Source organism: Bombus flavifrons, chromosome 5 (genome assembly GCF_040668555.2).
Source record: "Bombus flavifrons isolate JBK064 chromosome 5, iyBomFlav1_principal, whole genome shotgun sequence".
NCBI classification, from domain to species: Eukaryota; Metazoa; Arthropoda; class Insecta; order Hymenoptera; family Apidae; genus Bombus; species Bombus flavifrons.
The window spans coordinates 15334551-15359786 of NC_138446.1; the positions used below are offsets into that span (position 1 = coordinate 15334551).

At 38.4% G+C, this 25236-nt stretch overlaps 3 protein-coding genes across 5 annotated transcripts in view; all 3 read right to left on the minus strand.

Annotated features, from left to right (window-relative positions):
- The window catches only part of LOC138179846 (somatostatin receptor type 2), a 76949-nt gene extending 72072 nt beyond the window's left edge, over positions 1–4877 (minus strand). Inside the window, exon 1 of the mRNA XM_069113019.1 lies at positions 4295–4877. The gene's annotated coding sequence lies outside the window, so the exon portion shown is untranslated. The remainder of the gene's footprint in view (positions 1–4294) is intronic.
- Positions 4878–11781: 6904 nt separating this feature from the next.
- Positions 11782–13694, minus strand: LOC138179947 (uncharacterized). Its single transcript, XM_069113228.1, has 6 exons — positions 13218–13694; positions 12906–13150; positions 12707–12811; positions 12315–12622; positions 12148–12253; positions 11782–12063 (listed from the first exon to the last, which is right to left on the minus strand). The coding sequence occupies exons 1-6, from the start codon at positions 13448–13450 to the stop codon at positions 11900–11902; spliced, it is 1161 nt and encodes a 386-aa protein (XP_068969329.1). The 5' UTR covers positions 13451–13694; the 3' UTR covers positions 11782–11899.
- A 293-nt stretch (positions 13695–13987) lies between these two features.
- LOC138179829 (ras-related protein Rap-1) overlaps positions 13988–25236 on the minus strand; it is a 28496-nt gene continuing 17247 nt past the window's right edge. For all 3 annotated transcript variants that reach the window (XM_069112989.1, XM_069112988.1, XM_069112987.1), the window contains 3 exons: positions 18135–18245; positions 16744–17167; positions 13988–16569 (listed from right to left, as the gene is read on the minus strand). In XM_069112989.1, coding sequence (XP_068969090.1) covers positions 16270–16569; positions 16744–17167; positions 18135–18229 — 819 coding nt within the window. In that variant the 5' untranslated portion in view covers positions 18230–18245 and the 3' untranslated portion in view covers positions 13988–16269. The remainder of the gene's footprint in view (positions 16570–16743; positions 17168–18134; positions 18246–25236) is intronic.

A 25236-nucleotide genomic window follows, 5' to 3' on the forward strand; every position in this document is an offset into this window, starting at 1 on the left:
ATTTTATTTATTCTAATTATTTATTTTTATTGTTTCTCTCATTCAATGAAATTTATAACAGATCTGCCAACTAGGAACTGTAACTAATTAACCTGTAATTTAATACAGCTCTCAAATATCATTTTAATTGGTCTCTGCCACGCGTATATACATATTCTATATTATAGAATTTCAGTACTTGCATTGTACACTGGAATATATTAATAATCACAAAAAAGAAATATTGAAATTAACGATAGCCATAAAGATAGCATTGATATCTCTCCATATAGCGAAAGTTATTGGTAATAATCAACATGGCTCCATTTCTAGTCGAGCCCCTTGGCCCATGACACAGTAGTATCAAGGGCCTAATTTATGGCACCCTCAAGAATTTATCGCCTTTTCTTCCTAAGTTCCATGATAACAGAAAACCGAACGACCATTGCAAAAGCTCGAAGCTTCACGTTCCCTAACGATACTTTGACAACCTATTTTCCTAATGAACAGTTTGCTCGGCAGAAGAAACCTCGTTACGATCGTCTCTTTAATCATAAATCAAGCAAACCTTCACATTCTCTGACAATTCCACAAACAGCCTATTTTCCTTATGAAAAAATCGCCAGAGAGAAGAAACTATCTACTTTTTCTATTAATTTTCTATTAATTTTTTCTACAGACGCAACCAAGCGAGCAAACTTTAATTCCCAGACGTGTAACGAAATTTATAGGTATAATTATGATATTTCGAACGCGACAGGATCGATCGAAAGTTACGCAACATATGTCGGATCGTTCGACGCATATTTATCTAAGCGTATTCGAGTTCATAGGCGGATCAGAGCTGTTGCTCGAACGAACACGTATCCTGGTCTGTGATCTCGATTTTCACGTGTTATCGTTCGCGTGAGAATGAGAGCAAAGAAACGAAGAGGATGGAAAGTTGTAACGCGAAGGTTCGATGCTTGCCTGGAAAATAGTTAGGAACCTGCTGCCGTTGACGTGAGGTTATTAAACATTGAGCGAGTTATGTAAGACGCGTGACAGCATCCTGACAGCGGACGTACTTCTCACGAGTTTCCGCATATGCATAGTAGTACTCTTGAGGTTTAGTGGAAACTAACTAACTAGATAAAGTTTTTATACTATTTTTTCGTATTTCTGTTCCTGAGCCACGAAATCACACACGATGCGATCAAATTGAACCTTACTTGACAATTTGAATATCTCACGACTCTAATTATCACGTTCTGGGGACAATTTTATCTCTCTGGAATTTAGCTTAGTAACTTCAACACGTGAGAAATTCGTAATTATTATATGCTAAAATCAATTCTATTTCCGCAATGATACGACCAAAACAGTAGAAGAATAAATAGAAATTTATTTTTGTCGCTCATTAATTAAGTAATTAATTACTACGATTCCATTACTTTGATTATTTTTTGCCACACTTTCGTTATTTCATATTTTTAGGGTTTTTCCGGAGGTTAATTTTCCGGAGATGCGTAAATCTCTGCAATCTGCTTATACGTGTAGCAAAAGAGAAGTTAATGAAAGTTCGTAGAATTGAAGTGTAAACTATGTTTCTAATTTAATCGTTTCCAAGTATTGTAGCAATTAGTCTCATCATCGATTCGTCCCGTTATAACACCATAGATAGAACTTGATATAGTGTTACGTAATTTATAGATTCTTTTTCCAATCGATCCAAGTCCCGTACATACGCATCACTCTTGGCTAATTGGAAGCAACTATACGTTAAATTTGATGGATATTTGCTTAATCGTGACGAAGCATCGACGAAGGGACACGTCCATTCGCCCCTCGGGTTATTCGTCGTCGTATATGCCATGATGTTGAAAATTTCATATATTGCGTTAAGGATGCTTTTATCTGAAAAAACGACGTCCATTTTCGATCGTCCAATTTCGAAACAACGCACTCTCTGCGACTATCTCGAACAACGGTATATTTTAATCTCTCTATTCTTAAAATTTATTCTTTCATCTACGTATATGAAGTTGAACTATTCAGCCTGGAACAATCGCAGGAATAAGATTATCTATGCAGTAGAGTTCTAGGGAATAGTGAACGGTATCTCTGAAATAAATATCTTACAACTTCAATCGTTTAAGTTGATTCAGGTATGTCTCACTTGGATAATAGTTTCTCGATTTTCAATGCAAACAGCCTAATTAATATCAAAATTAATAGCATACTCGACATTGCAAGTTAGTAATAGTTATATATAGTATCTGAAAATTCCTTCAATTATTTCTATATTCTATTCCTTCAATAATGGAATTTCATCTAAAATTCCATTATAATATCCTTTTTCCCTTCATCTTCTATTCCCACCGAAAAAAACTGCTTTAATCAACCTACACGTGAAACATGAAACATATTCTGCGAGCATCGTACTCGCCATAAGAAAAACGAGCGAACAAGCTAATTTTTTCAAGCTAAGGGCAAACATATCTATCATAATGTAACCTGTTTATGCAGTGTTCTCGCGACAAGCCAGCATCCAGCGACAACGTTGAATCGTGTGGCATTTTACAGAGGTTGATCTACTTCGCAGCGGCGACACGAACCGAACGTCGCCAGTGCATATTTCCCATAGTTTGGCAGAGCTTGTGCCAGTACGCGACAAATAGTAGGAGAAAAAATGAAGGAAAAATGGCAACGCAGTGGTACTCGAAGCTAGAGTACAATAAGAAATGACCCAGAAAACTATAGGAAAGAAGGGTTAAGCGGAATGACTGAGCATCGTGATGTGAACAACGAACATGCACAAAGTGTATGATGAAAAGACGTATCGAGGTATGGAACAAGGTCGGTCAATTATTTTCCATCTCCGCGTACATTTGTGTCTCGAACGAGGCGTGAAATGTCGCTTTGATAATTTTTCACTCTGTAGCGTGCATCCAAAAATGTTTCAACTGTTCGAAAAAATTTCAAACGCAACGAAATGTTTACGTGCATTTGTTTCACAAATAGTTTGCTTTGATATTTATCATAATATTGAAATTATAACTGTTGGAAAAGTTTAAAGTAGAGCAAATTGTTTACGTCGAATATGATCAATCTCGTAAACAGTACGCCCTGACATTTTTCATAATGGATTCTCCGACATATATCGTGCATTTACAAACAATTTATCTATTCGAATAAATGCTAAATGGAGTGAAACGTGTACGTCATATTCATTCAGCCTTGTAAACAATTTGTCTTCGTATTTTTACATCACAAGTATATTCGTTATAGACTAAAAATTTAACGTGAACGTTATTTATCGTGGTTGATCTATCTCTCCGATCTGATGCTCTAATATTTCGTAATAAATGCTAAACTTTCTCGAAAAACGCGCTCGAGATTTGTAGCGCTGCGCGTTAGAACGATAACACTTTATCGGGTCACGTCAAAAGGAAATGTCGATGGAAGTTTCCAGTGTTGTCTCGGCTTTCCACCTCGGTGGACAGCCCGTCGAAATTTCAGTTTTCGCCGAGTAAATAGAAGTGGAAAACACCGACGTGGCCACGGTACACGTGGAGCCTCAGTCAATACACCCCCTATGGAATGGTCGAGGCTAATAAGAACGGGCTGTCTTTTACAAGCTTCTTCCGACGATCAGTTTACGGAAAATAGCAACGTTTTCGCGGCTAATTTTTAGTTTCCTTATCGATCGTCCGATGTTAAAAGAATTCTGAGTTTTCTCGCAAATAAATTCCGGACGATGAAGCAGCGACGTCCAGTGGAATCATCGTGCATGCAACATTTATGTCACGAATGCTCCGAAACGTTCGTTCATAACCATATGAATTATTCAGCTCCGTGTTTCTTTCCTGCCACTGAAGTACAATTTCCGCGCGACGCTGAGCGTCGCATAAATAAACGTGTCACCTCACCGCGTGTCTTCCAGTCTTCGTGCTTCACGATATTATTTTTGAACCGCGGATCGCCGACCAGGAAAAAAAGAATCGATGCCACGGCTCGCGTGAAGCGTCCGTACTCGTGTTCCGTCCCTTCACGCGTTTTACGAGACGGCGGCGTCTGTCAACGACCTGTTGAAGCGGGAACGTTAACTAGCTCGCGAAAAATTATTGGCCCGTCGGGATTTTTCAAAATATACGATTCAACCTCGATCCTTCGAAACGTGATAGCCTCGTGGTCCATCCCCGCGCTCCGAAGTTGCCCGCTAAATTTAAGTTTCCTGACCCGTTCTTAACGTCTTCGACCTTAACATTCGGTCCATTTAACTTCGACGTCGCGTGACTATTAACGATACCGCTATTATCGTCGTTTCTCTTACCTTCTCTGTTCCTTTAAATCCTGTGCGGCAAGATGGATCGAACCATTTGCCACATCGCGTCTTTCGTCGTTGAATCGAAACGGAATGCTTTATGGGGAGAAGAATCACGAAAAGTAGGCGAAGAAAATAGTCCCGGAACTGTCCGAATCTCGTGCTGACAACAGAGTCACGTGCACAAAGGGTAGTTAGGATGGCGCACGACAGCAGCCGAAATTCGTGAGCACTGGAGGATTGGAGCGACAAGTAGAGAGGAGCCGTGTCGTCGCGACGTGTGGACGCGCACTGCTCGAGAGACGCGGACGGCACGGTGTCTGGGCGTCGCGACGACGGCAACGAACACCACCACGACAACCACGACGTCGACGTCGGCGGGTGCTACTAGCGGTCGGTGGTCCAGGGACGTACGGCGGCTGCGCAGGCGCCCCAACAATTCTTCAACTCTGCCTGTCCGATTAAATTAAAGCTAGACTTTTGTCTTCTCTTTCTACTCCTCTGTTCTTTCCTTTTCCCTTCGTTTTCCTCCTCGGCTTGCTCTTCCATAGTTTCTTCTTTCCTGCTCGCCTGGACTTTTCTTCTTCTCTTCCTTCTCCTTCGCCTACCCTCAGGGATTTTCAAAGGTTGCTACCTTCAAACACCTCTTCGCGCACGCGATGGAGATTACCGGTTTTGGGGTTGCTTCCGGTGACGCCGGGACAATAATCTCAGGGGAACAGTGCTTTCGACGGGGAGTAGTTACCTCGCCTCTTTTCTCGTGATCCCATTGCTTGATCTCTCGGATTTGTCCCCGCGTTAATGATAACGCGTTAATTGTAACGCGCTTTTGGCACGAGAAGAGAGAATAACGACGAAGTAAATAAATTAGAAGGGCAATGACGAGTTGTAGAGAATATGAGGGGAGTTTCTTTTATTTACACAGATAGCCACGCATCCCGGATCAATTCCCTTGAGTTAAATCAAGAAACTTCGCTTCCTGCGTCATATAGATCTGGAAATACTGTGGTAGTTGTCCAGGGAACCTTCTCAAGTATTGAATAACGTGTTGTAAATCTGTTCAACGAGTCAGTGACGTGCTATTAATTTTGAGTAACAGATTTTAGTGATTAAGAAGAATGGTTCTCGTTTATTGAAAAATACAGTTGTTTTGAATTAAGAGCGAATGTAAGTAGTGGAATATTAACAGTGAGGAAATTCACAAAATTGCCTATCATTGTATATTAAATTAAGATGATAATCTTATCTTAAATCTTATTTTAAAATGATTGTCAATCTGAAAAATATCTCTGCTCCTATACGCCAAACCTGAAGAAAACCAAACTTCTGCAACAACATATCTGTCCTCCATAACACCTATCCGTAATGCCTATCTTGCCAAACGCAGCGCATAAGAGAGCTTCAACGACGATATCCAATGTATCGTTCCTCGCACACTGTTCCAGCTGAAATTCGCGAAGCGAAGATTTTTGCAGACACGAAAGTCATGCGACACATACCGGACGCTTTTGTCATAAAAATTCGACTCGGTGAACTTGGACGTCTCGACAAGCAGCTTTATCTTCGACCGCCGTTTTACCGACGTCGTTCAGGACGACTTATCGATCCCCTCCGGCAGTGATCGTGAAGAGAGTCAACTTGCAAGAGTGGTATCGCGCGATCACGTGGCCGCAGATAAAGACCATGGATGTGGCGTTGCACGTTGCATTATTCTTATGATTTCCATAAAATCCAGTCAGCACACACATACACACACACACGTGCGATGTTGAAGAAGCAATCGTGGGTTATGAAGAATTTAACCTGAATTATAGAGTACTTTTTCAAAGTAACCCATTGAGAAAATACGCCGTGTTAGACGCAGAAAGAGACACTTTGCATTCGTGAAATTTTTAGTGTTCAGCGAAGTTACGCGAATACCCCGGGAATGCACTTTGCCAAAGTGGCGCAGTTTATTGCTAGCTTGAACGTGCTTTGCTTAAAAATACCATATAACGATGTATTGAGGAAATTCTCAGTTGCGTGAATAAATAGCTACGTTCGGAAAGTTCTCGATGACAAAGATTTGCAGTAGATAGTTGAAGAGCAATTCCATTCGAATATGTACTCTTTGGGAAAATCAGAAAAAGTCTTTCGTTTTTATGGCTGTTTATTCAACCCTATGAAGGGGTTGGTTTTAAAAATTTTATATGAAAGGACTAGGATAATTTGCTTCCCGGAGTAATTGTAGGAACTCGACGTAATATTTTACCGATTATTCTTGCCATTAGTTTTAATCCTTCGCTTGTCTGCGAGCGTTTTAACATGCGAAAACATCGGAGGGCAATTCTTTAATGGGAAGTTCAGCAGTTCTTTCAGAGGGAACATCTCGATCAAACTTTTTCAAGATTGTCATTCAAGCCTTTTATCATGGAGAAACTTGCAGGATCACAATTCGTCTTTGTAAACTAAATTTTCTTTAAAATGTAAGACCATTAAAGCGTCGGAATTGAGTTATGAGATCGTTAACTGACTACTTCCTTGGGGGACGTGTGCGGTGGATGTCAATTTCCTGTAAATCTCGGAGAAATATTGCCTGAAGCAACGTCGATACGAGCAACAGTGCTTTTTTAGCGCGCATTTTTGTCGGTGAAGCAACTCGTCGCGTCCAATATCGAGCTGGACTACTGTAAATCTCGTTGCAAAGTCTCGTTGTATTCTTTTCGAGTTTCATCCAGTTACTGAATTCGCGAGTCATAAACGCCGTTTCTTTCTACTTTTCTTAATAAACGTGTTTCCTAAACGAACTTTATGCGAGAATACCAATCGAGCGTTGATCGTGACATCTCTTTAATAAACTGACACGAAACGAGAGAACCCTGCTAATGTCGAGATGTGTAAATATGATTTCCAACCTCTCCAATCGCTAGGATACGTTCCATTTGTTAATTAGATTTTTACGGTCAAAGTCGCGGACTATTTTTAACGATGACTCCGCGGCTTCGCTATCGATTTATTCGACTTTTTGCGCGTCGAATGTCGAATGTCTCTCCAGGAATAAGGTCATCCCTAAAAGAAGCTTTCGCCGGACGAGAAAAAGAACACGAGGAAGGACTGTCGAAGCGTCAAAACGTTCTGAACTCGCTTCAATGTCGTGTTTTTCTCACCGTTTATCGAAATAGGGGGAGGACTTATGGATAAGCACCATTCGCGAACATAAGTACGACACGAGTCGTATCGAAAACATTTTACAGTAATATTCGCTTCAATTTACGACGTGCTCAGCAGCGTCTTTATCCCGCTTTTCAGCGTGAACTTCGCTTACCTCTCATCCATAAGCGTAAACATTCGTCGTTAAAATTTATAATGGCCAATCTCCGGTATCAGTGCTTCTCGAGTAACAGAGATATTAAAATCTGGATCACAATCCTAACGAGCGGTGTGGAGAGACACTAGTTTATTCAAAATCTAGCCCACCCTGCTGAGGCAGGTACAGACGCACGATACCGTGGCGTTGTGATTTCGCAACCGGTGACGCAGAATTATATTTTTAATAATGCGATGCATGCAGACGTAAGATTATACTGCTAGGAATATTATATATTATACGAAGGTGCATAATCGCGTAATATTATTATCATACAATCATGAGGATGAATTTTATAGAAGATAGTGCGTATTTAAGTTTTGCAAAAGAAAAATTAGAAAAATAGAGGCACTCAGCAATAACTAACTTTCGAATGTACGTAATTTGTGTTCTTTTTTTTATTTTGAAATTTCATTTTTTTTTTTAACAGTTAAAAACAGTTAATTTTTATAAAAATCAACTGTTACCTTTGTAACTCTTCTTACAATTTAATTTAGAGGATTGCGAGATCTTTACAGGCTGTTTCAATAACTATATTATATTTTATCTGTTAGTACGCACTCTTGTGCCATATCGATCGTTCGCACCTGGTTTCTAATATCAAGAAATAATCTCTTCTCCAAAAGCTTTTTCAAAAACTTCGATAAATTACCATCTCTCCCCGTAAGAATCCTGGAACACCGTTCAGTTACGTGCGTAGAGGTACTCGCGTGAGAATATGCGGTTGCTTCAGCTAGGGTAATGGGATGAAATTTCCATGAAAGGTTACCCGGACAAGCTGCAAGCCTCCAATCTGGTTGGCTTCCTGCTCGCGCGACGTGCTCTCGTATCAACTCACGGATATGGATGCAATCATCTCGCTCACCACTGTCGAACAATTGGCTGTTTCGTCGGGAATTAGGCGAATTTACATGAGAGATCCTTATTGCGTTGCAACTCGCAGAAAGCGATCGAATCGTCTCGGTACTTACGGAAAGCTGCTTACTCGTAAAATCCTCGTTGTGTGGCACGTGGTTTCGCGAAAGGAGGATTAAACTTAAAAGGAACGCGGTCTCTAGCAAGGTAAGCGTTTAGATCTTCTCTGTGTGTAACGACGAAGGGAAGCTTTCAACTTGGGACCAACAATTTAGGGAAAGTTCCTTCCACTTTCTAATGCGGAGGCACGTGATATTAACAGGAAGAAGGTCGTTAAGGAGCCGGGATCGTCCGAACTTTATGAGCTACATTCTTCATGAGCGACGAGTCCCTGTCAGAATGTTCTTTAGCCGTAAACTTAGTCAATACTCTCCCTAGTTGCTCGTCTCCGGTGCTCGTAATTTTCTTCGCGAGTTCTTGGGGAAATCGAACACCTCGTTACAGGTGACACGGAAAGTTTGCTCGTAAAACGTTTGACACTCCCGAAAGCAACGTGAACAAGTTCTTGGCTGGCTGACTTTGCGGAATTAACTTTGAACACCGCCACGGAAAGTCGCTTTTCGTAAGAGTATTCTCTCTGTTCGTGATTTATCGTTCAAACGGAAGACAACGCTTGCTTGTTACGAGAAAATCGCAAAGTATGTAAAACGTAATCGGGTTGAATTTAAACTTTGATCGAAACGTTTATACGATTCTACTTTTCACAATGATGAAGATCGATGCTAATCGGTTTGCTGCACGGAAACATTCAGCCTTTTGAATTTTCAAATTTACCTTGAGCAGAATCTAGTGAGTGATTGGTGCGATTAAAACGAGTTTAAAATAAAAAATTACATTACGCGTGAATCTTCTAAAATATCCTCTGTTTCGAGAACGACCGCGGAAAAAAGGTAAGCAAGAAATTCGATGTTACGTAACCGCGACGCACCCTCCCAGCTGCAATTTAGCTATGAATAATTCACCCTCGGAGAATAGAAATAAATCCATCCCCTTACACGGATGGATCCGCGAAGTTAGATCTGCGTCTGAATTTACTCTTGTGTTTTTATCTCGTGGATTATTCACATCCCGAATTACCAAGTCACCGTTATACGATCAACGCAAATATTTGTACAGTACAGTACTTTCACGGTTAAAATTCCGTGATCATTATCTTTGTTCATTTGTCACTCTTCAACGAGAGAAAGGGGAGAAATATAGAAGGAAATGTAAAAATCGTGAAGTGGGTGAAATTTGAACGAGAAGTATGTCCTAGATCGTCTGCCGAAAGATTAATTGAGTAACGAATTAGATTTCATCTATAGACGTTTGTTATTGCTAGCTTTCTACTTATATCTACAAAATACCGCTTCGATACGCGGAGATTGAGTCCACATTCAAGATTGATAGCCATAGATTGTGGTATCACCGTTTATAAGCGAAAAGGATGGCACCGAAAACATACTCGAGGTCACGAAACACTATAACGTCGAGATTCTTTGAAACAAATTAATTTTCATCGTTTTATTCGGTATAGGGCTAATGAATCATTGGGATTAAATTACTACTAGGTGAAACAAAGGGTACAACGTGGTGAGATGAATCGCCAGCTATTCGAGAAAACTAAGGAATAAGAGAAGAAGAGGGAGGAAGACAGAGATAGAAATAAGATGAAAGCTCTACAGCTAATTGTGAACATTCAGTTCGCTAGGTCTTTAATCGTTTTGTTACGAAGGACAAAGAGAATCGGTTAAGAGATATTAAGTCTACAATTTCGTGCAATGGCGCAATTTTCTTTGTATACGGGTTATTAATAGCGCAACGGTTATGCGTATACATGGCCGTTCGCGGGAGCAAACCGCACGTTCACGCTGCTTTCTATTAACTGGTATTAATCCCAGGTATCTCGTTTGCGTTCAGATTTGTTGTCAAAGGCTGAACAACTAGGCGACGACGCGACGTGCTGAACTGGAAATGCTAAAACGAATTTAATTTCGAACTACGGCATCGTATAGAATCGTACGAGTATACATCAGTTAGCTATCAATTAAATTGAAATTTTAAAGAATATCTGCATTTGTTTTATAACGAAATATACGCTCAGTACTGTGTAGTTTTATTTAATATAAAAACTTTTTTTTAATGAGCGAACATTTTCTGTTATTACTTGTACAAACAGTGGGATAAAATATATAAAATTTTGCATATTATAAATATACATACTTTAGAGATGATCAATGTGAAAGGAAAAGAAAGAAGCTTAAAGCAAAGTTGAAAGAAACGTTTAATTCTACGATTACAAACTCCAAAGCTTCTTCTTATCTTTTATGATTTGTTTCCTTGTTTTACTCTGAATTTATTGTGTTGGCAATATAGGAACAACGGTCAAGTTCGCACGCAGAAAAATAATTCGTCCATTAACATTTTTATTAAAAAAATCTGTTAATTAAAGATTGTTAATAAAAGATAATCTTTTAATACAAAATAATGTTCTAAAGAAATATACATATTTCTATAAAGACTAATAAGAACAAACGAATTACGCGCGAAATTGTAAACTTGCGCAGTATTCCCTACTGAAATCTCATTGGTGGAATAAATTTGTATCAGCCAATCAGAGTGAAACCGCCAGAAATGTTTCTACCAACCGTCTTCTGCGTGTGCAATTGTTTCAGTTTTTCGAATGTGATGGACGCGATTGTGAAAGTAAATTAAATATAACAATAAAACAGGAAATGAAAGAAAAATATAGAAATATTCTGTTTTGTGATAGTGTTAGAGTGTTCAGTAATAAATTCTGTGAAATGGTATTAAAGATTTAGTCAAAAACGAATAGACATCGCACGTATGTGTCGTCACACATGCATCGTAGTAAAATTGTATGCATCGTACAAATTGTCACGTATCATTTACGAGCTTTTAAGTTGTTAATTCAATGCTACTTACTATGTTTAAGTGAAATTAATTAAATTTATTCTGCGCTGTTCTAGTGTAAAGTGAAATTGAAGTGAATTATTCAACAATAGCAACATACTCTACAATTAACATTCACGTCAGAAACGCTGTGTTCAAGCATTGCAAGAAAAAGGTAATTTTTATAAAACCCGCTCTTTATTTCAAAAGATATTTAATATATTCACATATTTAACATGTTTAATTTTATTTAACATATTTAATTTTATTTAATATATTTAATTTTATTAGACATATTTAATTTTATTTGACATATTTAATTTTATTTGACATATTTAATTTTATTTGACATATTTAATTTTATTTGACATGTTTAATTTTATTTAACATATTTAATTTTACTCACAAAAATATTTAGTTTAAAATATATAAAAAAGTGTATGAAATTATTAACTAAGTGATCAGGAAGTCAACGGAAACGAATATTTAGTGCTTGATGCAGATACTAGTCTAGGTTTCATTATTTGTGCATAATTTAATTTAATTGTATTGTTCATCACATGTTCCTCTGACTCTTCCATACAGTTAAGTTTTCCAATTGGCACTTGCACTTCTGACAAGCCTTCTGCACAGAGAAATGTTAGATCGTAATTAATAAAATATATATAGATATATCTTCGAGATACATTAATGATACAAAATCACGTACGTAATACTTTAAAAATATATAGTGATTTTTCTGGACTACAAGATACAACTTCTGCAACAATAAAGTTTGATACTTGTGGTGTAAAATCTGAGCCAATTTTGAGCATCTAAAAATGAATTTCATGTAAAATTGTGATTAAAAATATAATTAATATTTAAAAAAATTACCTTAAATGCTATAATATCATTAATTTTTGGTTTTGTTGTCATGACTGGATATGTTTCAAGATCTGTATTCACAAACTCTTTTGATTCTCCCAATTCCTTAATTGAAGCTATACTTTCATTGACATTTGCGTTGACTCCATTTACTACATTCCTTAGATGCTTTGCATTCACTGTGTTCTTAACCCTGTTGTTCTCAAAGGTAGGTGGAGTAGAATTATTAACCATTGATAATAAATTTGTAAGTTCATGAACAGGTGATATTGTAGTATTGACTCCTCTTATCGTTTCTGGACATGTAACTGGACTTTCTAGACAAATTTCGTCATCTATGTTATCAAAACGAATATGTTTACCAAGAGGGACAACTTTAGCATTTATAACATAGGCTTTACTAGATCTGTCTCCTTCGTTTAACGGTGGCTGTTCAAGTTTCGAGCTTCTCCGTCTTCGTGCACGTTTTCTCCTTGCACACACATAAGGAACTTCTGTATCTGTACCTGTAATACAACATAAACAAATAGAATCTTAATATCATAAATAAGTAATACTACACTTTTGATTCAACCAAGGTGCTTACATCATTTTACTTACTTTCTTTAGAATATTGCGATTTGTCTGTTATTTCATCCGGACATTCCTGTTGCACAGGGCTTGACTTTGCAGCAGGAGAATTTATCGATGTTTGTTCAACATGTTTTGAATCTGTAGGACTATCTTCTGAATCTTGTTTACCTGCGTCTATTGGTGAAACTGGGTTGCTTACGGATAAATGAAGCTGATTTATCAGTTGAGTACTGCTTAGTTGAATATTGCTTAGTCGAGTCTTAGGTAAAACCCTGCAACACTTTGACTGAAATGGTACATTATTACAATATCACATACCTTTGTTGCAAGAATTCTTACAAAACTGTTTCATTCTCCTTCAAAATCCGTATGTCCTCGTTAGGTGGTAAATATTCAACTTCGTTTAGAAACAAATCAAATGGCTCATTAACGCGGAACAGTGAATTAATATGTCCTTTTACATCCTTTATATTTATCATTTTAGTCGAGTCAATAAAAATCCAACAAAAGCGATGCATTTCTTTATGGTATTTACACAAATCGAGTTTAATACGGAAATTTGTCCGGTTCATATTTTTTTTAGGTTATGCTTTCACTGTTAAGATTATGCTTTCACTGTGAAGGTTACGTATATCATGTACGCATAAATATGTACTCATGTGTATTCAAACGCGTACCGAAAATTATTAAAATTATTAAAAAATAAATCAGTATATGCACAGTAATAAATTTAGGTTTTTTTATTGCATTTAAGAATATTGCAGAGGTAAAGTAATAATTTAACCGTTATATAAAAATATTGACTATCTATCGATAATTACTCTCACTGTAATGAATCTTTGAACTTCGTAAAGTCGGTATTTCAGTTTCCATTGAACAAAATTTCAACACAAAATTTCATAAAACAGTTAATTTATCCTGTACTTTATATATGGTGCAATCAAAAAGATTCTGTAGTACCTAAAATCGTTTAGTACTTTGTTCGTAGCTAGCAAATGTAAATAAAAAATCTTACCAGAAAACTAAGCTTTTATTGTATACGTAAAATACGTAGAAAAGTATCTTATATATTATGAAAATTTTAGGGGATAAAATGAAACAAAACAAGATTATGTGGAAGTTAAATATGACATCCATCTTTTATTTAATTTCTGGTAACACAATGATATAAAGTCAAGGGCTTAGACTACTTAATAATTTGTTACCACATATTTTTTCCACAACTACGCTAAAAATAGTTACAGTCGTGTTAAGTGCAGTTTGCTCAGAAACTCCATATAACGTAGATTTATTGTACGAGTCGTAAAATTCTTTAGATTTCCGTAGTGTGATGATAAGATTTCATTTATTAAACCGATTGGTCTAACATTAATCTAAGTAACACGAAATAATGCGATTGCACAGGTCAGGCAAATACATGATTTCAGCAAAAGATTTCATCTATAATAGATAATCTTGGAGCGATTAAATAGCTTTGATCTCGAATTGTTTTACATTCAAATAAATTATCCTCTTATCGTGATGTGCGATATTTCATAATCGTTGAACGCGTTAAATTACGTGCTGACCCGCGGCTACTTAATTACAATATACCTATGTAAAATTATACCCAATGTGGGTTTCGATTCAACGAGATATCCACATCACAATTCTCTGTTATTTACATAGACTTTCTACATTTACACTAACCTATATGTATTAGTTTTGTATCTGAATAATAGATCCGAAAACGTGACACTTTTTCACAAACGATAAATTTATGTATCATGCGATAACGCGAAGTAATAAACCTTTGCATCTAATCTTAAAATCAATGATCGTTGCATAGTATTTCCTTTAAAATTTATAGACACCTCTATCTCTGTTACCTAATTACGTAAACAGAAATCGTACACGCTACTTTCTCGTTATTAGCAAGTTTACCAAGTACAACGATACTACTTAAAAAGCTATCTGCAATCGATCAGAATTTGTACGTGGTTGTTCGTTTCACCTGAACGTTATTGTACTCACGGTAACTCAGATTCTAGGCAAGGCAATCGTGTACAATAAGTTCACGCTCATCGTAATTGACAAATAAGTCGATATTCCGTTTTTCCAATACGTCTCGTTAGAAGTATCTATATGTCGTAAATAACGAATAGAACGTTTCTTCTAACGCGATATATTCGCAAACTTTTTAATCTATAGATCAAATATGTGTAATATATATATATATGTATGTATATGGAAATGGAAATTATATGTATATATATGTATATGGAAATTAACCTCTTTAATTAAACGATATATATGGTATAAAGAACAGCGTAGGCAAGTGCTTGATGTAAGATTAATCGACTAGCCAATAATGCTTTATAAAATATTGTTTGGCCGTTGTACGTGTCCGTAAGTGGATAATAAGATAGTGAGTGGGCAGTGGGAAACAACCCTGAAATAGGATACCTTTGTAAGATACTTTGATATATTTGTAAAAATGGAATTCTACGGTTTGATAATTCGGAATAATTATGTTAACAACAGCATATATGCCGTTTGGATCAGTTTACATTTCATCGATCAGCAACGTCGAATAAAATCTTTAAAATCATTTTGCACCGAGAAAAGAGAATAAGGATCTTTTTTTTCTCGACTGCGAATGAGAACCGAACCGACTATGTCACAAGGAATAATTATCGCTGTCAGCTCAATCGCAGAGTGTTCCATTGATCTTTTCGTGGTGTTTTCTTCTACCTTGGAACAAGAGCTTCAAATTTTTCAGGACATATCTTCTAATCGGAGGCGAAATAGAGACACATCAAGTACGTTGACTCGCGCTACGCACATCGAATTGTTGAACGATAAACACGGAATAATTGAAACTCGTTTCTTTAAGAAAATTTGCTACCTAAATCTTTCAAGGTCGGACTACGAAAACCATGAACGGTACGATAACCGTACGAGAATTACAAAGTTTCCAATCGAATAGAGGCCATTTCTAAGGAAAGTGTTCTCCATTTTCAACTTGAAATTGTAGGCGGAATCTTCAATTCGGAAACTATGTTATTTTGTTTTGGCTTTCGATAATCTTAACGATACCGAATCCTCAGCCAATGAAAAAGAAGAAATTACCGCTAATGCTGAATTTCCTTGGCTAAACGTTGGCCTTTATCTTTTCGTCTACGACATCTTTAGCCGTGTAATTCTTTCGATCGGCCATTCGACGATCGATCCGAAGCGTGTCGAACGTGCCGTACGGAGACGTCGGAACGTCGAGCGGGAAACATCGATCGATCACAGCGAACGGAATCGCTAATAGAATCGTCGCGGCATAGCTTTGCCCTCGCCCTTTCGATTCCCTCACCCTTTCTCTTTTAGATCAGCTTTTGGATCAGTAGCGACGAGAGGCTCTTTACGATAGAATACAGGAATTCCTCTTGGACTCGGAACGTTCACGAATCTGCTGCAAATGCTGTAGTTGCGCCGGCGATGGAACGTGAGCGCTGCTGCTACGGGAATTCAAATGCTGCGGTGGCGGCAATGATTGCCGGCGACGACGTCTCAACGCTGGGCTCAAGTTGTATTTTAGTTTCGCTTGTATCAGTAGTTCCTTAAACACCTGCGAAATGTTCAGGTTCTCCTTGGCGGACACTTCTACGAAGCCGTTCTCCCATTTCATGATCACAAGTTCTCTCGTGCTGTCTGTATCCACCTGGAACAAGCGTGTAAAATAATTCAAATACAAATTTAATGTTTCATATTCGTATTTTCAAATTCAAATTTCCAAATGCGAATTTTTCGAAAATCAGACCTGTCGAAATCAAATACAGAAATTGAATGTCATAGACGAAAGAACTCTGTCGCATTCGGCCACGATAAAAGTTACCTCTTGTGCCGAGTCGGTCACGTCGACTTTATTGCCAACGACAACAATGGGCACGGCGCCTTTGGTGTTTAGGATCTGTGTTCTCAGAGTCTTCACCTCAAGGAACGTGTTAGCATCGTGAATATCGTAGACGAGAATAAACGCGTCCGCAGATTTGATGGATAGGTCTCTCATAGCCGGAAACTCGTACGAGCCTGAGGTGTCCAGGATGTCGAGCGTCAAATGTATCCCGGAAACATTGAAATCACCGTGATGCATCTCTTCTACCGTTCGCTTATACTTTGGCGTGAATATGTTGTAGAGGAACTGGTTAATTATCGCGGATTTGCCAACTTTCGCGGCGCCCATCACCACGATCTTGTGTCGTATGGAACTCTCCACCTGTTTTCCACCGCCACTGTCTGACTCTGAGAGTCTCTCATTTCTGAAATATATTTAGAAATATCCCCGATAGAGTCTAGCAAATTATAAGAAACATCGAAAAGATTGATACGTAACGTTCTAATGAATTTATTTGTTTTTTCTTCTTTTTTCGCGTAACAGCTATGGTATGAAAAACAGTTAATAACAGGCTTGTACCTTAGAACGAAACACAGGGGACAAATAAGAGAGCCAACTGCCTCGTCTTTAAGGGGATAACGTCCTGACGAAGAGAATAGTGCTAATGAACATTGAAGATCCTCATCACTGTCTCCACGCGTTATTGAATATACGTTTTGTATAGGAGCTGTCTTGAATTTAAGTCGCTATTAGTCCCCGGAATATCTGCTGTGTATAGAGCATGCAAGCGGAGGTGGTGCACCGGCGCTTTTGCATGCACCAGATAACAACTGTTCCTAAGTATCTCCGTAATCATCCACGCTTATTACGAGTAGAAGTCAGACGCGGTTATTACCGAGCGTACAAAGGAGAAGAGCGCGAGCTTCCCTTTTTGCGAAGACTAGCCACAAAATTAAAGCTCGACCTAGCTTAAGAGCGAGTCAAGAGGAGGTCAGGGGATCGAAGAGGAAGGAAGGGGAGCGAAGAAGAAGAGGAAAAAGAGCAGAAAAGAATGGTTGATGCTTGGAATTCGTTTCGAGAACGATGGAAAATGCACTTTCACCCGTAAATCGTTTTGTTCTTTCCCATGGGTTCGTGTAATTCTTTCGTTTGTTTCGTATTAGCGGCGATAGTATATTCCGCGAATGCAGGAAGGAAATCAGTCGACGCTTGTAAAAGCAGCGTAGCTTCGTTCTCTGTGAAACAAGGGGAAACAGAGGAGCACGAAGAATATGGATAGAAGTACCTTAGGGGCAAGAAAAGGAAGATTCTCCTTTTCTTGTCGAGGCGAAGGATTTTCGAGCGCGAATAAGATAGATTTCGAGACGCTTGAAAAGTATAAATCTTCTTACCTAATGTTTTTCGTCGTTCCATCTTCTTGGCCCTCTTTCAACGATGACGGTTGTAGACTAAAACGACGACGAAATTGATGCCGACCTTTCATCATTTGTGCAGAGGTATGCCTATAAAACAAACATCATGAAAACGTTCGATATACGAAGAAGAAAAGATTTGATAAAGGCTAATTCTCGTTTTAACGAAGGCTAACGTTTTAACGATGATGTATCACTTTCTTATGATTTCGAGGAATTACGAACAAAATATTGCGCCGATCGATAGGAAAGTCACGCGGCGTTCAATGAAGTCCAAGGTCTATCGCGTCCTGACATCCAGCGTCGTATCATTCACGCAAAATTATGGTTCTCTCATGGAACGACGAACGCGAAAGTCGCAAGAGAGAGGCCGATATACCGTTCGTTATTACGTTACAGATCATCTCTTTTGCATTGTGTATCAACGGAGTTGCTCTCCAAGAAATCTCTTTAAACGCCTCCGACGCGTATAACGCCGACGTTAAATTTAATTCCATAATTTGCCTTTATCTTTCGTCGGTGACTTTCAAAATTAGTTTGCATAATTTATGGGCGCTGGAGACAGTTAACGTTGGGCGACACTCTCTGTACGTTCCACGGCGTATGCATGTGGTTAAAAGTTTCGAACAGCTGGCACAAAGCTAGTCCATAGGAGCAACCGCGACCGATTGATCCACCTACGATAGGCAGATAGATGTTCACGTCTCTTCTGATAAAGTGGGGCGAGTCACACGTATCAAATATCGTATCGATCGACCTGGCGACTTTAATCGTGCTACAACAATCCCGATTGAGGAAACCCGTACGAACCAATTCATTACTGGAAATCCGCTAACTTCTTTCGATTCCCATAACCGTAATTTCCAGGAGAATCTTCCCAGGAAATTAAAGAGGGATGAGTCACGTTGGTTTGAATGAGAAATTTAAGGAAAGGAACGAATTTTAAGCGACTCGAAGGAAGCGTTCACGCCTTTATTGGGCAAGGGTGCTCGTCTGTTAACAGGTTTCGAGAGATCGCGTTGGATCTGAACGTCGATTCCCCTAGGATAATTTCCGTTCGAGTGGATCGGTAACTAAATACGATTAGTTTCAGCTGATTCACCCTTTATGCGCGTGATAAGCCGGCATTAAGACACGAGGATCCTTTTAGGACATAGGTTTATGGTGGGCTTATTAATTCGCAACCAGCCAAGAAAATTATTCGCCTTGATTCTCTCGCAGCTTATACGTAACGTTCGTTCAAGGCACTTTCTAATGGAAATTATGAATACGCGGAATTTATACCCGTAGATGTCGTCTTAAGTTCTTCGCCGCATTCGACGCTACTTTGTTACCCCATGGTACTTTATTTAACAACTTTTTCGCGAATCTTTCTTCTTTTTTCTCGATTTTTCCTGCATTGAGAATTCTCCTCCCCAGAAGGAAGTGCGTAATTTGAAATTCTTTCGGAAACTTTCTTATTTCCATATTTAACGAACTACGAAGTTCGGTGGGAACGGATATCGTGAAATGAAAGAACATTCGTTAGCGGTTGTCCAATTTTTCCACTTATATTGCGATTGGTTCCAATCCGAAACATAGATTGTAAATTTTCTTAACTCTGTTGTGACCTGTTAATCTCTATTTATTTTACAAGCGAAAAAACTTGTAATCTTTTAAGAAGTCGTTTAACGTAAAATTGAAACAAGAAATTACGCATGCCAGTAACAATTCTTGTATATTTTGCTCGAACTGCAGATGTTTCTTTACCGTTGGAAAGCTGCAATTGGGTTGAAAGAACGTAACGGCGTTAAATGCGCGTTTAACTTTGCATTTCATTCGCGTAAAATCGTTCCATTATTTAAAAAAAAAAAGTCTGTAAGTCAACCATAAGTGACCTTTTGTTCCTCGGCGTAGGTGACATTTTCTGATCTTGTCCAACCGATTCTTTATTCCCTGTGAATAAACACGTGAACTTGCCACTATTTACGTTCACAGTCGCGTAACGCAATTTCCCATCTGGATAAATGATACGCGTGTTTCACGACATAACGTGCCTGTTGTGTATGTATTTGCACGGGGACAAGACTTCGTAGATCGATAGACAGTTACGATAATTGCCAGGCAACCACGTGAAAACCTCGCTGATATCGTCTCCGATTGTTTTGATTGTACTTTTCGAGTTCGGTGCAACACCAGGCGTATTATCAGCGCGATATTGTATTAGGTCGTAATATATCAAATGTTCGTATTATTCTATTATGATAAATATGTTTTTCATCAGAACGAGTTTACCAATGAAAATACTGTGTTGCTGTAATTGACACATATGTGCCATCGAGATGTGTATAATGTTTTTAATACTATGTTTTTAATACTATCGTAGAAAAATATTATTGTGTTAGATATTGTAAAATCTATATATCTGTTTATTGTGAAAATTAATATTGCTAAGAGGAAATAAAAAACTATGTTGAAAATTTAGGACTCAGCGTCTGGGAAACGAACAGTATGTTCGTTAGTAGTAATTCCTTCAAATACAATATTAATATTATCTATGACTTTGGCCACGAGGTAATTAAATTTATATTCGTAAAGGAAAATGAATTCAATTTTGTACGTATCCATTATATTATTGCAGAGAGAATACCATAAAGCTTCTGACAGTATTTCGAGTAAAAATACGCAAGAGTATAAATTAACGCTTAATTTTATTCGTTAGATTATATCACAGACAAATTATCACAGTCTATCGTATAAATACATAAATGTATAAATGATGTACAGTGATATTCTTAACGTAATCTAGATAAAGAAGACATTTCATACGTTTTCATTTAATGTATTAAAGACATGAAAACATAGAGATTTTGGCTACCACGAAGGAAATAATATTTTTATCGGGCATTTTACAGCGAGAAAGTATTTTAACATCCCTTTAACGTGCCACGTTGTTTCATACAGGGAATGGCTTTGTTGTTTCGTTAAAAATTTTAATGGGTTATTGCCGTGGTGTGGCTATAGATAAAGATGAGTAATGAACCCGACGTGCTTTAAAGAAAAGTCAAGCTCGAGAAAAGCAGACGGTGGAGGGATTTCACGGCGCACTGCAGGATCACACTGCTTTGTTTGCAAATGCCGTGCATCCTGTTTCCCTGCAGCCATTATAAATTACGCTTAAAAGTAGCCACTTGTTAAAATTCTTGGCGCGTTAATTTCTGACAGCTCTTTTCTAAATACTATCGCAATCTATCTTGCGGAGCGTATACTTCAGTTTTTATAAACTCGTGAAATATAACAAAAAGGTAATTGAAACTTTTATCGAGAATCTACTTTTAACGTCAATTAGAAAAAGAATAGAATTGGTAAGAGTTAAAGGAGATTCGGTCAGTGCTCCGCGCACGTTTTAATCTTCGCGCTTATTGCTTCATAAAGCTTCGACGAGCCGATATCGACGCTTAGTATTGATCAACAATTTCCAGCGATATTACCCTCGTAAACCATCGATCCGCCGGTTTAACTTTTAATCTGGTTGCACGAGAATTTATTTCCATCGATACGAAACATTTCCAAATCTGGCATATCGCGGTGCGTTCGAAGTCGATCGGTATAGTTTCGTTTTGTAGGAAGCGACCTGTCGCGTCAAAATCTGTTTAATTAATTAAGAACCGCGGCTATCGGTAACGCAAATATACGCGTTGCGATTTGTTGTTTAACTGTAGAGAAACGATATCCCTCTCGAGGGAGGGTAGCAGTTATAGTTCTACGAATCTTTAGAAACGTTTCACTAACAAGAATCGTGCTTATTACCGGGAACGTTAGCACGAAACGCGCATGATAAACGATACTTGAAACCGTTTCATTTCCGTTTGGCCGAATATTTCACCCCTCGACATTCTTACTCGAATCCAACGTCTTCGTCGTGGAATTAAAATACTGTTTTTCGATAGGATTGCAACTGTCCTTCCGGAGACGAACGAATCCTTTCGTACAGCTGGGGAATTGAACGAACAGAAAGTAGAAATAAGTCACGTGAACGTGAAGTATCCGGACTGATAGCGTTACGTCGTTGTTCGCGTAATCAAATGCATCTCGAAATCCCCGGCTTTTCGAAATAATCCGAGCTAAGTAGATTCAGGCTCTCGTATCTCTTAGACTTCTGTTTTCTTCTATTTGCAACCATAATCCTCGTCTTAGATGCACGGAAAGAGCATGGTAGGAGTCCTGAGCCAGTTTACACGAGACCCGATTTTAATTTATCGATGAAATACAGTGACGATCGAAACGACGACGCAATTCGGTGCGGGTATCGTTCAAAAATCTAAAATTATGCGGAAGCGGGTAATACGTTTCGGATCGATATTCAGATTAACTATAAAAATAATGCGGGTAGATGTGTCGGTTTATCAAGTGGCATACCACGTCGCGATAAAGTCCTCAACGATTTATTTCCAATTTGACGGACGTATTTCTCCTTTTATCTGACACTCTAACTCCGTGTTTTTTTCGACAAACACGTCCGAGCAAATATATTTGTCCAACGAGTCGATGATGGCGGATAAGCGGAACAGACCTTAAACGCCGTTGTTTCGTCGACCTTCGCGATACATTTTAGTACAGAATCGAGTAAAAGAGGGGAGAGGGCCACAGCTGGGAACAAAAAGCGGAGGATTTGGGCGGCGTGCAACGATCAAATTGACATGCGTCGTCATGGCACGACGCGTCGCTGCTCTGACATTAATTAAATTCAATGACTGCGTTAATGCCAGCGTTAACGGGTCGCTGAAAAAGTCACTTGACTTTTTTCCGATAAAGGACGTCGTGTCGATTTAACATTGACTTTACGTTGAATCCGACTTGCAACGCGGACAACCGCTCGACTACATGTGCATCTCTGCGTCGGATTGACTTTCCTCGTTAGAACACGGATTCTCTCCCTATATGGGTAGATTTAGTTTCAAACATTATATACGACAGTGAAATAAATGAGCTGAGAATTTTAAAGATAGATAAATAGATAGATTTATCAAACGGAGGAAGAAAATTTATAACGCATATTAATTAAAAAGTTAGTATTTTCAAAGTTACGAAGAATGTTTCGTTTCTCGAATTCTTTCAGAAATTTCTGACGGTGTTCCAACGATATTTTACTTATATTTTCTCTTGAACCTTCTACTAAAATCTTCGAAATGATAATCTTCCAACTTGTACTTTTTTAAGGACTTTTTCCTACACATAGCGAATACTATTTTTCTCTGGACTTGAAGAGTATTTTTTTTTATCATACTCTCTCGTTTTTGTAACTACAAGATGAAAAAGTTTGCTTTTACGCTCGGAGAAAACTCGAGAATATTTTCGCGTAACGCGTCAAGTGAATTCTCGAATTTTTCCAGATTCGAATTTGGTATATCAAATCGTCCGAAACGTAGGGAAGAATAAAGTGCTGGAAGTCGTTGAAATTGTATTTCAAGAAGAGTAAATGGCGGGTCGAGCGTTAAGATAGTTCGAAGACGGCTGTACTTTAGAAAGAAGTTTCGAAAGGGAACGTTCCATGGAACATCGATTCTTCCACGTGGAATCTATTCTATGGTTTTTCCTCTCGCTGCGTGTGATTTACGACGTAGGGTTCCCGCGTCGGGTCATGAGGGCAACCAAGGGCTTTCCGTTGTCGAATCATACGAGTAATTTCAATTCCGCTTCAGGGTTCGTACCGATCTGTACCGGTTAATTCCCAGGACCGATTTATCTTTCATTTAGCACACGTTCCTGGAAAGTGTTTCCCCAAGTGAACTAAACTTTCAGACCTTTTAAACTTTTCCTCGAGAAGGTTAACTTCCATCAAACAATAAGAGTAATTAAAAGAGTAAAAAGAAGGACGATCTTTCTGGAAATTTTTTCACGATTACATATTTCGTGTTTTATTGTCGAGATTACATCGAATTCTGACGATTATAATTATAGTCAGCTGTAATTATCGTTCGAATCTCATTTGTTTTCGTTCAGTCCGAACGACGTTGAAGTCGAGGACTTCCTTTTCTCGGCGATGGTTCTAATTACGAACTCTTTTAACATTTTCGCTGCGACCACAAAGGTCTTAAGAAATTGCTGATGATCCAAGGTTTCTAAGAAGTAAGGCCTCATTACCAACTTTTTGTCAAGAAATGAAAATGCTCCCCATTATACCGAATTGCTTCTCAGTCGAGCGAGTGACCTTTTAATTAAGAAAATTGCGACGCTCCGCATGTATATTCATAATATATTCGTAGCATAATAATAAGCATTCTGATTGTAACTATATCGATGACTACTTCTCACGAGAAGATTCTCTCGAACCTCGTACCTCGCGTTTATTATCCGAGTTAAAACGATTCCATCACGGCGACGCCACGTTTTATCCAATGAATATTAACGAGGGAAAGCGTAAACTGCAAATCAAACGCGTTTCCTCTTACAATGATCGAGATATGAAGCGAAGAGAGTACGGCGCCTATAGAATCCCTCGTTTAGAGTGTGTTAACGCTTGAGTGGAAATTTGTATGTAACGTAAAAAGGTTTGGCCGTTCACAGGACCGTCTAAAAATCCCACGCCATTTACCGTCATAAAGGTATTTACTGGTCGCAGACACACGTAAACACGGTATAAATGGCCCGGCAGCTCTGGCGGAAAATATCTTCGCCAACCTTGCTCGACCTCGTGAATTAGACACTACGGAATAATGGCAACAAATTTGCGACAACTTATCGGCTAGCTAAGACTCTTCCCGTGAAGCTACACGATAATCGATACTCGAACGATCGTCTTCGCCACAGTTTTGCACACTCAGGAATGTTAATCTGTGGTTGCAGTGGATACGTGTTTTGACAAACTATCGTTGACCGTACGAAACCAATTGAGTATTTGATTAAGAAAACTAATAAAAATATTCGAAATAGCTGTTATCTGGAAACCCATTATTGCGCAACGTGCATCTAGAGAAATGTAGAAGAGTATGATTTTTGAAAGTTTATTATCATTCATAACGTTATATAACAAGGCTATAAATTATTCTGTGCGAAGCACTGGAAACGAATATTCACGAGGATACGGAGAGGTCGGTTCGAT